Source organism: Rhinatrema bivittatum, chromosome 9 (genome assembly GCF_901001135.1).
Source record: "Rhinatrema bivittatum chromosome 9, aRhiBiv1.1, whole genome shotgun sequence".
Classification (NCBI taxonomy): Eukaryota; Metazoa; Chordata; class Amphibia; order Gymnophiona; family Rhinatrematidae; genus Rhinatrema; species Rhinatrema bivittatum.
In genome coordinates, this window is record NC_042623.1 from 201,883,927 (window position 1) to 201,900,497 (window position 16,571).

General features: G+C 43.5%; 1 protein-coding gene across 5 annotated transcripts in view; it reads right to left on the reverse strand.

Moving 5' to 3' along the window:
* Positions 1-16,571, reverse strand: part of SLC9A9 (solute carrier family 9 member A9) — a 902,600-nt gene that overhangs the window by 836,798 nt on the left and 49,231 nt on the right. For all 5 annotated transcript variants that reach the window (XM_029617398.1, XM_029617399.1, XM_029617396.1 and 2 more), the window contains exon 2: positions 12,822-13,024. In XM_029617398.1, coding sequence (XP_029473258.1) covers positions 12,822-13,016 — 195 coding nt within the window. In that variant the 5' untranslated portion in view covers positions 13,017-13,024. The remainder of the gene's footprint in view (positions 1-12,821; positions 13,025-16,571) is intronic.

The window sequence follows — 16,571 nt, forward strand, 5'->3', positions numbered from 1 at the left end:
GCAGGTACTAGATCTGACTTTTTGAAAACGACCCAGAAAAATCTAAATTTGAAGACCAGTCATATTGTGCAGAGAAAACAAAAGCTTATTCTTGAGAGCTCAATGTGATTTAGCCAGTTATCTAAGTATGGGAAAGAACTGGAATCCTCTGGCATGCAGCTACAATTATAAGGCATTAAGTAAAGACTTTCAGAGCTGCTTATAAGGCAAATGGGAGTATATTGTACTGGAAGAATCCAACTTAAAGTGAACGTAGCACCAAAGGAAAGGATGGATGGTATATGAGCATGAGCTTCCTTCAGCTCAACAGCACATATCCATACCTGTGCTTCGATGTAAGGGAGAAGACTTCTGAGGGAATTCATTTAGAATTCCTCCCAAAGCAGACATTTGTTCAAGGGCCTCAGATAAGAACATAAGGACATAAGAAATTGCCATGCTGGGTCAGACCAAGGGTCCATCAAGCCCAGCATTCTGTTTCCAAAAGAGGCCAAACCAGGCCCCAAGAACCTGGCAAGTACCCAAACACTAAGAAGATCCCATGCTACTGATGCCAGTAATAGCAGAGGCCATTCCCTAAGTCAACTTGATTAACAGCATTTATAGGACTTCTCCTCCAAGAACTTATCTAAACCTTTTTTTAAATCCAGCTACACTAACTGCACTAACCACATCCTCTGGCAACAGATTCCAGAGCCTAATTGTGCATTGAGTGAAAAGGAATTTTCTCCGATTAGTCTTAAATGTGCTACTTTCTAACTTCATGGAGTGCCCCCTAGTATCTGAAAGTATAAATAACTTATTCACATCTACTCATTCAAGACCTCTCATTATTTTAAAGACCTCTATCATATCCCACCCTCAGCTGTCTCTTCTCCAGACTTTCCTCATAGGGGAGATGTTCCATCCCCTTTATCATTTTGGTCGCCCTTCTCTGTACCTTCTCCATTGCAACTATATCTTCTTTGAGATGCAGCAACCAGAATTGTACACAGTATTCAATGTGCGGTCTCACCATGGAGCGATACAGACATTTCCGTTTTGTTAACCATTCCCTTCTTAATAATTCCTAACATTCTGTTTGCTTTTTTGACTGCTGCAGCACACTGAGCTGACGATTTCAAAGTATTATCTACTATGATGCCTAGATCTTTTTCCTGGGTGGTAGCTCCTAATATGGAACCTAACATCGTGTAACTACAGCAAGGGTTATTTTTCCCTATATGCAACATCATGGAGATTTGGAAAACGTCCTTGCCAAGAATGTCTAACAGCATTATTACGGGCAAGCCCAACAACTGACTGATGTGGCAGTTGGATGACTCTGAATCCAGAGAGTTTGACCTCTGCATTCGAGATTCAGCTTTGTAGCTGTAGCAATGCCAGAGATAGGTGTTAGCAAATTCTCATCTCCAAACAGTTCAGAGTGTTGTAGATTGGGAGAGCCACTGGCTCAGATGAGGAATCCAATATCTGGACAGACCTGAAGATTTCTCTGCAAGGGTCTTTGATGCTAACAGGTGAATCTTAAAAGGAGTTACACATACAAATGTAACATACTATCTCAGCAATTTTGAAGTCATTTACCCACATTAAGTGCACTTAACATGGGTACAACATATGGACAATTCAACAGCATATCTTGTGGCAATCCTTAGAAAGTGACTTAATGCAGGTAAAGTATATGTACACATGTAGAACCCAGTTAAAAGTGTGTACATGCTTTTGAAAATCGGGCAGTATGCCTTGTCCTTGCCTGTCCCACGAACTTTGTCCTAAACTGTCAGGCCTGCATTACCTAAGATTAAAACAATGCAAACAATATCTAATACTTCACAGTACCTCCTTTAACCAATCACCTGGTTACTTCCGTTAGGATTGGCTGAACAACTGGCTGGCTGGGCTTAGCACATTTGCTCTCTAGCTTAGCAGTTTTAAATTTACAATTTTTACACGCAGATACCACAACTCCTTGTTCTTTATAAATCCTAAACTTGCTCAAAAGGTAACTGGCCATAAATTGCTGCTGTCCTCTCAGCTGTTCTCCTCCACTCCATGTGGGCTTTAGGTCAAGTCCAGTTTTTCCCTACTTTGCTAATGCTGGCTCTACTTAACCCTCTTTACAATACACTTACATGCGGGCCGATGCAGTATCGGCGTGCATTAAAGGGGCGCTCGTGATTGAGTGCCCGCTATCTTAGCACGCACCAATCCACCTCCTCGGGGCACCCAATGCTAAATGCCACGGTAAAAGGGAGACGCTAGGGGAAACTATGCGTGCCCCTAGTGCCTCCTTAGCAACGGGCACCCAGGAGAGGTGGCTGCCAGCCACTTAGAGAAACGGACGCTCAATTTTAGAGCAGCGGTTTACCTAACCTGACTGCCGGCGCACTTTTTTTTTTTCTTTTTAATTTTTTATTTTTGGGGACATTGCTCATTTTTTTTTAGTTCCTCCGACTTAATAGCGCCACGATATTAAGTCAGAGGAAGTACAGAAAAACAGTATTTTCTGCTTTTCTGTACACTTTTTGAGCTCATCAAGACTTAACACCAGCTCCAGAGATGGCATTAATATTTGAGAGTAAAAATGTGCACCTCTGGTGCACATTTTTTTTTTTTTTTTGCATGGAGGAGGAATCAATAATAGCCTCATCAACATGCATTTGCATGTGATGAGCGCTATTACCTATGTGCGCGATTGGATGGGTATTTCTGGATGTGTCCAAAGCGCCTGTCCAATCGCGGGTTAAATTGTGTGCCGCAGCCAGCACATGGTATAGCATCGGCCTGATAGAGAGGTAAAGGTGTTCTGAAAGGAGGGTCTGCTTCTTTCTCAGGGATTTCAGTCATGGTGCTGATGGAGCAACCACTACTTCTTTCCCTGCCACCCCTCTTGGTCAGGACACTCCCCCCATCTATAGTGCCTAAACTGCTGACTCAAGCCTTTCCTGCTTTCTGCATAGCTCGCTCTCAGGGGAATATGGGAAATGTAGCCACTTATTTTTATTTTTTGTCCATTTCCTCTTCTCAAAATCTCTTGTCCCCCTAGCTCTTGTGTCTTTCTTCCACACAGGGACTAACAGTGCTCCTACCAAATCCTTACGCAGGCGTTTCCGGAAGTGCATTTGTATTTGTAGAACCCTCGCCTGAAAGTGAGGATTTACTAGCCCAGGACTCCAATGACGATGAAGGCAAACCTCAGGGCTCTTCTGGTTGCCATTGAGGGGGGAAACCCCCTGGACAACCACCTCGGAACAGCTTGCCATTGAGTGAGAAGATTAAGAACCCCCATATCAAGGGATCTGAGGATGTTTTCACCATGATGAGTGATATTGGGATGCTGGTCTAATGAATTGCTACAGCAACACTGAGGAGGAGCGTTGGATTATTTTATTATTATTATTATTATTATTTTTGTCTCTTATAATGAAGAGGCAAAGAAAATTTGCACTAGACCTGCGGGCTGGTTGACTGACTGACTTGCTCTCAGATCTGGCATAGGTGGTGGAACATCCTCTCCAAGAATAAGGACAGGTTTCTGCACTTCAATAGGTGGTTTCTCTCTGGCTTGCTCTCTTTTTTCTTTTTTTTTTTGAAGAGGCAAATAGCAGTATGAAGTATACTGGAGCAGGAGTCCCTTATCAGAAGCCCTCCTCTATCAACTTGGAATGCAGGAGGGCTGTGATAATTGAAAGATGTAGATAAGATAAGAGCTTCAGCAGCTGGCCTAGACTGGTCTGCATACAGCTGCTCCTAGTGCCTCGATGCCTCCTGCCTTTGCATAGAGTGCTGCATGCATCGCTGCACTGTGCATTGAACATGTCCTGTGGTGCAGCTGGTGTGGTGTGCATCCAATGGTGCAGCTTGCGTTGAGCTGTCACTCAATGCACAGTGCGCATCCCTCAGTACATCAAGCACATCCATCAAGCACACTGCAGCACCTCATGCTGACTTACATTTCTTCGATGCAAGCTCCATCTCGATGCAGGGCGATTGTAACACTCAACCCTATGGTTTTGATTTAGGGCAATGGGGGAAGTAATGAGGAGCTCTTGTTCGACTCATTTCCCAAAAAGGCAGGTGACGCTGCACTGTGGGAGGAGGATCTATTGCTGCTTCTGAGACTTAGGCAGTTCCTCTATATGTGGCATCCTGGAGGGTTGAGAACACAGAGGTCAACCGGCATATCTGGAGCAAAGCAGAGTTAACCCATCGTTAGGTACTTCATCTTACCACGGCTGTCATTCTTCGACCATTTTCAGGAAAGTACAATTCTTTCTTTTTTTTTTAAGCACTTAAAAGTTCTGTTGTGGGTGCTGCAGAGCAACGAGGCAACTAAAAGTAAAAAAAAAAAAAAAACTGAAGAAAAGAAGCAAACGTTTAACTGATTCTGGAAACAATCTCTAGAGAGACTGAGTGCACATCCGGGCTGTGACTGGGAAGTCCCGCACATGCTCAGTAGAGCTCAAAGCTTTACTAAGCTTTGAGAGACAAGTACAATGTCGTTGGATGACGTCACCCATAAATCATGTCTAATTCAGCCCTGCTTATCGACGGAAAAAGTACTAACACTGTTGCATAACGTGTGTGGCTCTGAACTGCAAGGAAAAGGGTGGTTAGGTCAAAGGAGGAAAATTTTGATTGGTGATTTCATTTTTTTAAAATTTATATTCTGCTTTTCAGGCACTTCAAATCAGATTATATTCAGGTATTATAGGTATTTTCCTCTTTTAAGATCACCTTGCATAATTTCAGGTGCGTATTTTAGTCTGCGGATACTTTTGTAAGAATGTCATGCATACCAGCCAACACTTTGTATGGGAGAAACTGCAAGAAGTTTCCCATTCAAAATGAGTTTTCAAGTTTGCAAACACAAAGCACATTTATGTAAAATATTTAGCCAAATGGTCATCGTTTTTTCTAAAAACAAATCACTCTTGGAGTTTTGCTGGTCTAGCGATTTCCTTCTTCTCCTTTGAACTTCTGGTTCAACTGAACTGCCCTCTGTTGAGCTATAGCACCATGAACCTTCATTCACAACGTCCCGGAGAATTATCCCTATTTTATATCCTCCATGCAACTCACTTGCCCTGTCATTTCAAATAACAGTCCTCAATTGTGGGGCCACACACCAGGGATCTTCCTGGAGCCCTGCAATCCCAGGCCCTGAGTATATCTACTAGGTGTCACTGTTGCACAGAGATTTGCAGGGGCTGTGAATGTTGCCTCTACTGCATCCCCAGAAGTCTGATTCAAGAGTTAAATTCAGGTACTCTGCATGTTTGATATCACTTTCTTCCAATGAACCCATGCTATCTTGGAAACTGTAATTGATTCAAGATATTTCAAAATACCTTCCCTTGACACTGATCCTGTTATTTTTTCCATCATCGAAGTGAGGCTAATTGTCACATATTTAAAGCCTTCTCCCTGCTCTCAGGATTATAGAGAAGTGTTACGGTGGCTGGCCGTGGAACGCCACGACCGGCCACCCTTACCCCCTCGGCCAGGCCCGGGCCCTCTTCGCTTCTCTCCGAGCCACGGCCCTCGCCCTTCCTTGGCGCGGCAGGGTGCCGGCCTTGGCCACCACTAGGTGCACACAGGCCTCCCCCATGCCTTAAAGGGGCTGCGGCGGAAGAAACTTCCCACGGTCCTGGATGTGTGGCACCGCCCCAGGACCTACATAAGGCAGCTCCTGCTGCCTCACCTTTGCCTCCAGCAACATGATGCGCTCTGCTTTGAACTGCTGGTTGCTTCTGCTTCAATTCCCGGTTCTGTTCCTGCTCCTTGTGATCCTATTCCTGCCCTGTGTGCCTCCGTTCCTGTTCCGGCTCCTTGTCCCCTTGGCTTGCTCATCTGGTTCTCGACTCGGCTCGTCCCTGGATTCTGCTTTTGTATGCTGACTGCCCCGACCACTTGCCATGCTCACCGTTTCTTTTGCTCGCTGCCAGCGCCACCTCTGGATCGCCTGACTTTGCCTTCACCTTCCGGCTTCAGGATCGTCTTCTCCAGAGACCGCTCCTAAGTCCTGCCGGCCCCAGCACCCAAGGGCTCAACCTGCAGGGAATGTGGGCTGGTATAGGTGAAGGTCCGATTGGGTCTCCGTCACCTACATCCACTTCCCGACAACAAAGGCCTATAGGAAGCCTTCTATAGGTAGCGCCAAGCTCGTCTTGGCCAAGGGTCCACCTCTCTGCGTAACAGTTTGCTGAGGCCATGGACCCGGCGGATCTCTCAGGCCTCCAGGCTATTCCAGGCCTAGCACTGAAGATACAGCAGCAGCAGCAGTTTTTGGAGATGTTGGCACCCACCTTGATATCTCCACCGCCGCGGCCACACCACCAGCCTCGCTGGCACCCACAGCACCCTCTCTCCAATTACCGGCTCCTCCTCTGTATGCAGGCGACCCCAAGCAATGCCGGGGATTTCTTAATCAATGCTTCATGCATTTCACGCTACAGCCTGCACAGTTCTCCTCAGACACGGTGAAGACCACCTGTATCCTCTCCCTTCTCGATGGCAAAGTGCTTTCTTGGGCATCCCCCCTATCGGAATGAGAGGACCCACTCCTCCAGGACCTGCAATGCTTTGTCCAGGTCTTCAAGCAGACCTTTGATGAGCCTGGTCAACTGGCCGCCACCGGCTCCGATATTCTCCACCTCCGCCGTGCTCCACCTGCCGAAGGTGGAAATCTGCAGGGATCCTCCCTGCAGGTACAGCCAATTCTGCCTCGGCCCAAGGGTTCACATATATATTAAATAAAATATAATGTAGAGTAAGCACAATCATTTATGAATCAAAACACCATGGGGTAGATTTTAAAAGGTTGCACGCGCGTGTCCATGTGCGCACGCTACCCGACGTGCATGCAAATGGACGCCCAATTTTATAACATGTGTGCGCAGATATGCATGTTATAAAATCTGGGGTCGGCGCACACAAGGGGGTGCACATTTGTGCAACCTGCACGCGCCGACGTCCACGGCCTTCCTCTGTTCCCTCCCAGGCCGCTCCAAATTAGGATCGGCCTGGGAGGGAACTTCCCTACCCCCTAATCTAACCTTCCACCCCCTTCCTCTAACTTTCCCACCCCCTACCCCTATCCTAACCCCCACCAAAAAGCTATTTTACCTGTGAAAATTATGCTGAAAAGTTAATTATGTAACTTCATGAACTGTATAAAACATTGCATAGCACTGAACAAGTTGCAAATTTCTTAAAAATAATCAAGAGGACCTACAGTTTAGTAAATCTACTGCCAAAGGAAATAAGTAAAGCACTAGTTTGAAAATACAGACATGCAGTTTATTTCTTTTGCTCACTTGCCGGGTGCTGGAAATACTTATTTAGTATGGTGTAAAAAAGACCAGACTATGCAAAACCTCTTCCATTTCCTGACTACCCAAAGCATTGGTGAGAACAAAAGGAAGTCAGAAATGAAAAAACGTTTGACATTATACATAGTGAACTGCAAGCAAAGGGTGATGGTAATATCTCTTAATTTGGCACAATCTGGGGAAATATTGTGGGGAAGAAGAATTTTTAGCCACTTAACTATGAAATAGTAATAGTCACAAATATTTAGCTGAGAGGAATCTTAGTAAATATGGAAAAAAAAACCCCAAAAACAACAAGTTAGTAAATATTTAGAAAGTGAGGCTCCACAGTTTAGAAATGGGGCTGAAGAACATTCCTGTGGAGCCCAGGCCAGCACAGCTTTAGCCCAGGAACAAAAAAAGTTGTGTTATTTGTTAACAACAGTGAGGGAAGGGAGCAAAAGTGAGTGACACAAGCTGAAGGCTGGGACCAATCAGAGCAGGAGGTAGGCAGGGCTAGCAGGGCTTCTCTCCTCCTCCCAGAGGATAAAGGAAGGTCTCCATGGAGGCACCAGACCTTTCTAGAGAGCTAGATCAGGAAGACATGGAAGATGCTGCAAGTTGTGAGGTCAAAGAACATAAGGAACTGGCTTTGCAACAGCAGAAGCACCTTTTTCAGTTCCAGGGAACTCCATGCGAATATAAGGCCACCATGTTTCTGATTTGATGCCTCATAAAGGAGCCCTCAAAAAGGAATCAGACCAGTAGAGTAATATTTCCTTAATGCAAAATATTTTTAGAAACTCCAAAAACAAGGTCTGCTCAGACTTCCGGGAGGCAGTGATTTCATGTATGCCTGCTTGAGGTAAAGTCTCAGGTATTGTACAGGTTGCTTAGCATCAGCAAGGCTTCATTAATTCATGACCTCACTTATTTATTTTATTTATTTATTTTGCATTTTTATATACCGACATTCTTGTATCAGATACAAATCATACCAGTTTACATTAAAAACAGAGTATGCAGGAAAATAGGTTTCCTAAGTCAAATACATTGAACATATTTAATAAACAAGAGATTACTAAACACTATGAAAAAGGTTAATTAACAAAGGAAAAGGGAATTAAAATAAGCATAGAACAAAGGATTGCACGCCTGGTGGAATGTGGCCTTTTACCGGCTCGCCGCTGAGCGTGATGATGTCAGGGGGAGGCGGGTCTCTTCATCCCTGAGTTCACAGCATTCTCAGTTTCAGCGCAAAGTGTTTTTTCAATTTTTTTGGTCTTTTTGGTCTCTTTTTCTCTCAGCGATTGCCCCTAAAGGTGCCCGGTACTGGTGGGCTGCCCCTCCGCACCACTGCCTGGTGGAATGTGGCAGTTTACAAGCCGCTGCTACAAGTGATGCCAAAGATCGATTTTGCACAAACCATTTTTGGTGCCTGTTTAATAGAAAAGTCTTTACTGGTTGAATGCAGTGAAAAATTTCAGTCAGATTGGAGGGCATGGGAGTAGGGGTGAGGAGTTGTGTACAGGGGGGCCAGGCCAGTGGAAGGACTAGGCGACCATAGCGATTGCAGATCCTTGTTCTTCCTGCCAGTGCAGGCCTAGAAGAGGAAGTCAAATCACAAGAGGAGGCGCAATCAATGTGGTCCACAGGAGAACGAATAGGTGCAGACTGCAGCATTGGCCTGCCCTGCCCGAAGAAAGGAGTAGGACAGAAGGAGGAGTAACATTAGCCAACACTGGAAGAAAGGAGCAGGAGCAGGAGCAGTGTCATGAGCCCACAAGGCCTGAAGGAAAAAAAGGAGTTCCATTGGCTGCTGCAACTTGTGAATTAAACAAGAGGAGGGGGAGTTCCGGAGGAGGAAAGGAGTTGGAGAACTGGTGGGGCTGTGACCAGAACCTCGAGCGGCCCAGGAGCTTGATTGCCAACCGCCTCTCCCCACAGAGAGTTGCAGGAGTGACATCATCGTAAAACATCCCACCGGCTCTTTAAATTCTCCGGCTGTGCGGCGCACCGCCTAAGCCACTCACATCCAAGGATCGTGCGGCTTTGTTTGTTTGAAATGGGTAAGAAAAGGAAAGCAAAGATATTAACATCATCTCCTACTCCTTTTCCAATTCTCTGCCCCATGGACATCCATTTACTGAGAATGAGCGAGTTGCCAATTAGTGACTGCACAGAAGGTACCTCTTTGAGTCCTGGCATAGGCACATTGCAATAGGCCTACCACCCCCACTACCAAATGGAATTAAACCCGATGAATCGTTTCTGATAGAATTGCTGGAACGGAGGCTGTACCGACTATATCTGCGGTTCAGCCCGAGATTGTTCCTGTTAATCGATCTTTGAACTCTGTGAATAATTTCCATCCACCTATTATTTCTACTCTTGGTTAAGGGGGCTTTGAAGAACTCCCCAATGTGACTCTCACAGATTTGTGGAGGTAGACAGCTGAGCTTAATATAAATGCCTCCCAATCAACTTCACAATTGTCCTCCTTAGTAATAGTAAATAGATCCTCTCATGAGTTACAAGGTAGAAAGTTAGAAGAGAAACCAACTATGTGTGCAAGTGAGAAAGTGTGTGTGAAAGTGTGTTAGTGTGCACATGAGAAAGAGTGAGAAGTTTTTTTCTCCACTTCATCCATGATAATCTCAGGGTGACTGGAAATCAAAAGTTTCCAGGTGTAGAGGGGAGGGCTTGGTTGGTGGGAGAGGTGCCTAAGGCAGTAAAGGTTCCTCTAGGACACCTAATACTCCTGCACCTCAGACCCTTGCACCAGGGTGTAAGTGTTGTGTACATGGTGGGTGTGAATGTAGGAATGTGTAGGTTTGTTTGGGAGTGTAGAAGCATGTGGTTGTGTACATGGTGAAAGTACGAGTGTGTGAGTTGTGAGTTTGTGTGGGATTGTGGTGCGATTATAGAAGTGTGTAGGGTGTGTGTGTGTGTGTGTGTGTGTATAGAAATCTTTGGGTTGTAGGTTTCTTTGTGGGGCCATAGGTAGGGGGACAGGTGGGTGGTGATATGTTCAAGTGTTTGGTGTGTATAGAACATTTGTGGGTGTCTGCATGTACATTCATGGGTGGAAGAAGGGTATCTGATTGTATGTGTAGGTGTGTGGGTGTAGGAGTGTGAGTTTCGGGTTTGTGTGGAAGGGAGTGGGTTTAGGAGTGTATGGGTTGTGGATTTGTGTGCTTGTATGTGAGTGGTGGGTACTGAAGTACAGAAATGTGTGGAGTGTAAAAATACCTGGGTTTGGGTATGTGACGCTTATGAAGTATGTCTGTGGTCATGGGTGTGCATGTAGAGGGAAATGGGTGTGTTTATTTGTTGACATGCATGTGATGGGGGGTGTAGGTGTGTCGGGGGGGGAGAGGGTGGGGGTATGCATGTGTGTGATGGCATGTGGGGAAGGTTAGTGTGTGTGATGGGGTGAGAGTGTGGAAAATGGACAATGTGTGTAATGGGGTGTGTGGGAGGCTATGGGTAGGTGCATCTGTGGGGGTGTGTGGGAGGGCAGGAGGTAACTTTGGAATGTAGAGGAAGGTGGCTTTGATAAATGACAATTGCTTCAGTTATTTTTTCCTGTCTGTCTCCGTGTGTTTCCGGAAGGCTGAGGTCAGGGTTTGCAATGGAATGGTGCTCAAGATTCTATAGCTCTAACTGTTTCCCATACAAAGCAATGAGGTGGTTTTTTTTTCCTGTAGATTCAGTTCTCTGAAAATACTGGCCTAATGTTTCTAGTTTTCAAATTTGTCTTCCTGCATTTTCCTCCTGTATGTGAAATTTGATTAACTTCCATCCCTCTTTTGGAGAGTTATTATGCCTGCAGTTGGACAGCATTGCTCCCATTTATATAATTCTCTCCAGCATTCTGTACTTTGGAAAGCATAAAAAGGAGCTTGGACAAGTTTCTGGGGGACAGCTCCATTAACAACTATTAGCTAGATAAGCTTAGAACATAAGAACATGCCATACTGGCTCAGACCAAGGGTCCATCAAGCCCAGCATCCTGTTTCCAACAGTGGCCAATCCAAGTCACAAGTACCTGGCAAGTACCCAACCATTAGATAGATCACAAGCTACTACTGCTTATTAATTACTGTAATAGCAGTTTATGGATTTAACCTCTAGGAACATATCCAAACCTTTTCTAAACCAGGTAACACTAACTTCTGAAACCACATCCTCTGGCAATGAATTCCAGAGCTTAACTATGCGCTGAGTGAAAAAGAATTTTCTTCGATTTGTTTTACACGAGCTACTTGCTAACGTCATGATGTACCCCCTGGTCCTTTTATCTGAGAGAGTAAATAACCGATTTACATTAACCTGTTCAAGTCCTTTCATGATTTTGTAGACTTCTATCATATCCCGCCTCAGTCGTCTCTTCTCCAAACTGAACAGCCCTAACTTCTTTAGCCTTTCCTCATAGGACAGCCATTCAATGTCCCTTATCATTTCGGTTGCCCTTCTCTGCACTTTCTCCAGTGGAGCTATATCCTTTTTGGGATGCTGTGACCAGAATTGTACACAGTATTCAAGGTGGGGGCCTACCATGGAGCGATACAGAGGCATTATGACATCCTCCGTTTTATTTTCCATTCTCTTCCTAATAATTCCTAACATTCTGTTTGCTTTTTTGATCGACACAGCACACTGGGCCAACAATTTCAATGTATTTGAAGTGCTGAAGTGGAATATAAAAATCTAAATGAAAAAAATATTATTCATTATGACGCCTAGATCTCTTTCCTGGGTGGTAACTTCTAAGATAGAACCTAACATTCTGTAACTACAGCAAGGGTTATTTTTTCCTATATACAACACCTTGCACTTGTCCACATTAGATTTCATCTACCATTTAGAAGCCCAATCTTCCAGTCTCACAAGGTCCTCCTGCAATTCATCCAATTCGCTTGAGATTTAATGCAGATGAACTTCATCTGCATTAATGCAGACATACTTCATGTAGGATTGAGTAAATTCAATCCTACATTTAAGAAGTAATATCTCAAAGAGATAGTAACTCAATAATATACCTGGACTTGATCAACAATACTCAAATAATGATTTTATTTATGAAATTGTAACCGAACTTTATTGGCACCTGTTAGAATGTACGATAACCTACATTTACTTACCTTAGTCTATGTGCTTATTTGTAAACCGTTGCGATGGTATATAACTTAGTGACGGTATAGAAAAGTTTTAAATAAATAAATGTAACTACTCAGCATAATTTTGTGTCGTCCGCATATTTGATCACTTGAACACTGCTTCTTACTTCTGGGACCTGGTAGTGAACAACAGGGAATGGATCTCCCGGGATCTGTTGGATACTACTTCCAGGTGACACGGATTGGTCCCATCAGAGATAGGATGCTGGGCTGATGGGCCTTTGAGCCCAATATGGAATTTGTTATGAACAGATGCAATGTTTACATGAATGACAAACAAATAAACAGATAGTAAGAAATAGGATATTCAGGGTATTTTTACCTTTTGCAACATCACATTGCCTTGGTGACTATTGACATTTTGTTGGCTGATCTCTCTCATGTACTGGTACTCGTAGACATGGTCTGTGATATTAACAAGTAGTGTTGATGGTTTGCTTTGTAATTTCTCACAGCTATAGGTAGTTCCATTGTCAAGATCCAAAGGAATTATAGCATACCGTATAATTAATCCCATTACAAGACCTGGAGATTTGAAAACAAGAAAGAAAAAGAAATAAATCTGTGGAATATGAATCTCAATAGTGATTTGGGGAAATTAAGTGATATGCTGAGTTCATTAGACATGAATTCTGAATGGTTTTTAATATAATCTATTGTGTCTTCCATGTTAAAAGTACTATGCTGTATTAAATATGCAATAAGGATGTAAAGAATAACTGATATGCACTGGTGTATTATAATGCTGTAATTCCATCAAAAGTTTCTGGTAAACATCATTGTAAAGCCTAAGGGGGTAATTTTCAATAGGATTTAAGCACGTAAAAGTAGCATATCATAGCAATTTTCAAAAGCCCATTTATGCACTTAAAGTGCACTTGATTGTGTAAAACCTATTGACAATTCAATGGCATATATTGTACCAATGTTCAAAAGCACACTTCCATGCTTAAAGTGCATTTACACACGTAAAACCCAGTTTTAAGTGCATAAATCCTTTTGAAAATGTTCCCATGGGTTTTGCAGTTCCATCAAAAAGTTGTGTTTTTATGTACAATTCTTTGCTTGGTTTGTATCGTATACAATTTAGCTTCCATTTGTATTTGGAATAAAGTTGTACTGATGCAATGTCATGTCAATAATATATGACTTTTAGATGTTACATCAATAGCCAAATGTTGCCTCAAGAGAAACTGAAATTCTCCACTGCTGATCTGTCATCCCCTATCCACAAGTTATAAATCAATAATCAAAAGCATTATGACAATAATATTTTCACAAATAGAAACTTTTATATGCACTTTTCCAACATTGAGGTCAATATTCAAAGTGCATTCAGTGCTATTTAGCCGCATAAGTATAGCTTATTTATTTATCTATTTATCTATTTATTTATTTAAACATGTGGTTAAGTAGTGACTGCTGAATATGCGCTTACATTCAGTGGCCATTGCTTACCAGCTTAAGTCACTTAGGGCCTCATTTTTCAAGCCGCTCGCACACGATAAGGGACCTTTCGAACACAAAAAGTCCCTTACCGCGTGCGATACCAGGATGGGGGCGGAGTCGGCCCCGGAAGAGGAGGAGTCGGGGCATCACCGGGGCCGACTCTGCGCCGACACCGCGGACAGCGAAAAGGTAGGTGCCTTTTCGCTGCCTATTTCGCTCTCAATAGCTACACCTCCTATGGTGGCGCTATTGGGTGCGAAACCGGCAGCAATCGCACCGCGATGGTGCGATTGCTGCCGGCTAGCGCAGGCCCGACCCCCGTTTCGGCCCCCCGCCCCTCAGCTTCTAAAGTATCGCAGGCCTGCAATACTTTAGAAAATGAGGCCCTTATTTGGCTAAAATGTTAGCTGCATAAATTGTGGGCATGGAGTGGGTGAATCAGAGTGGAGAGAGTTAGCCACATAACTTAGGTGGCTAACTAGAGATATTCGGTTTTAGCCGCAAGAGTTATAACTGACTATATTTATGGCTATATTTAGTCCATAGCACTTCCAGGATATAACTCCGCCTAAACCTCGCCCACACTCTCCGGTTCCCCTAATTTGCATGGTACCACCGTGAGGCGGCCGGTATCACGTGTGGTAGAGCCTTATCGAGTGCCCTAATGCACACAACACCGGCACATCACGGTTGGATGAATGACCCAGTAAGTTAGACCTGCTATAGAGTAGGTCTAACTTATCCAGTTATAACTCATAAGGCTAAGCGCAGATATATATTCATATATTCGGTGACATAGCCATGCCGCTGCATATACCTTGTAACTTCACCAGATAAGTTATATCCAGCCAAGTTACTTAAATGGCCAGCTTTGAATATTGACCTCATCATGTCTTTGGGGAGAAAAGAAACTCAGTAAATTTGACCCTAAGAATAGTCATTTTTAGGAATATCACATAAATTGGAAATAAAGTAGCAATATATTATTTGGCTAAAAGATAAAATGAACTATATTGTGCATATAAATAATTTTTTTTATGATATCTATGGGAAAAGCTTTAAGTGGTAGGATTTAGTGGTGTGTCAATTTTTTATTTGGTTATTTATTAGTCACCTGGTGGCAGACTAGAGGTAATGTAGACAATGTAAACATTAAAAATATAAAAATCAGTCAAACATAATACAGACTACTAAAAAACATCAGCAATTAGGATTAAACATTTCTAGCACGAGCCAATAAGGACAACTCAAAAGGAAAATCCATAGATCTTACAAAAATGCCCGCTGAAGAAGATACGTTTAAAGCAAAGACTTAAAGTTTTAGTACAAGATGTAAGCTGAAGACGTGCATCTGTGTTTTGGGGCGAGGGATGGTTAATACGTCACAAACTCTCTCTCTGTATTATGTCCCTGCTTCTTGGCCTTCAAGGTGATGAGCTGAAAAGGATTCTCAAACCACCAGATCAGACTCTTTGGAAAGCCTTTTATAGGAGCATTAGAACTGCCTTCAGATCCGTTGTGTGATCTGACTGATAATGGGCTGCTAGCTAGACCCTACAGACTTCTAACCTGCCCTATGGAGAGATCTGGATTGGAATACACTTCTGTCTGTCATGGTCATGGCCATCTGTGAACCAGCCGTTCAGTTGTACTGCTTTGTAAGACTGAATAGAAAAGAGTTATTTATCACTTTTCAGTGTGCTGCCTGATTCAAAAGCATACAACACTGCAATTGGCTAAGTGATTTGTTTCAATATATTTATATATCTTCCTCTCTATCTTAGTGTGCACTTTAGAAGTTTTTGTGTTCTGCTGTTAAATCCTTTTCTCCAGTCCTTTTCTCCGCATAGTTTTTGATATATTTCCCTCTCTTACAAGGGTAATTTATCATTTTATGTTAGGGTCCGAATGCATGTTAAACGTCTGTAATGCGCGTGAAAAATATTGCAATGCACCTTAGCATTGGTATACAAGTAGGAGTAAATGCAAAATAAGGCTCTTCTACCACATTTCGTGACCAATTAATGCACAATAATGCGGGATTTAAAGACAGAAATAACTACACCTATTTTTTTTTGGGTGGTACGGGGGAAAGTATTTATCGCTCATACGCAGCCATTAGAGCTGTTTGTGGCTATTACTGTGGCTATTATCACATGTGATAATTATGAGGCCTTCTAGCAACCACACCTACCATGACCTCCTGGCCCAATAAAAACACTCGTTCTTCCCTGGCCTGCCTTCCTACACCCATTATGTTTGTGACAACTGTACTTGTGAGGGCATACTGCATGCTTGAGGAGGCTCGCCGCAGCCAACAAGAAGAAGAAGACGACCAACAATAACAAGTACCAGAATAGACATGGGAACTTACTACCCCTCCTAGGAAACTCCCTGCACTGGAGCCTGAGCCACTGGCCCTGCAGGGAGAGCGTCGAGGCCCACGATAGCGCTTGGTATGCAGGCAGCCACGGCACAAGAGATAGGCAGGACTTAATGGATATCAAAAGAGACTTTTATGCCATTGCACACATTCCCAATGTTGTGAGAACTATCGACTGCACTCACATAGCCATCATCTCACCATGTAACAGGGAGATCTTATGCAACAGAAAGCTTTTCC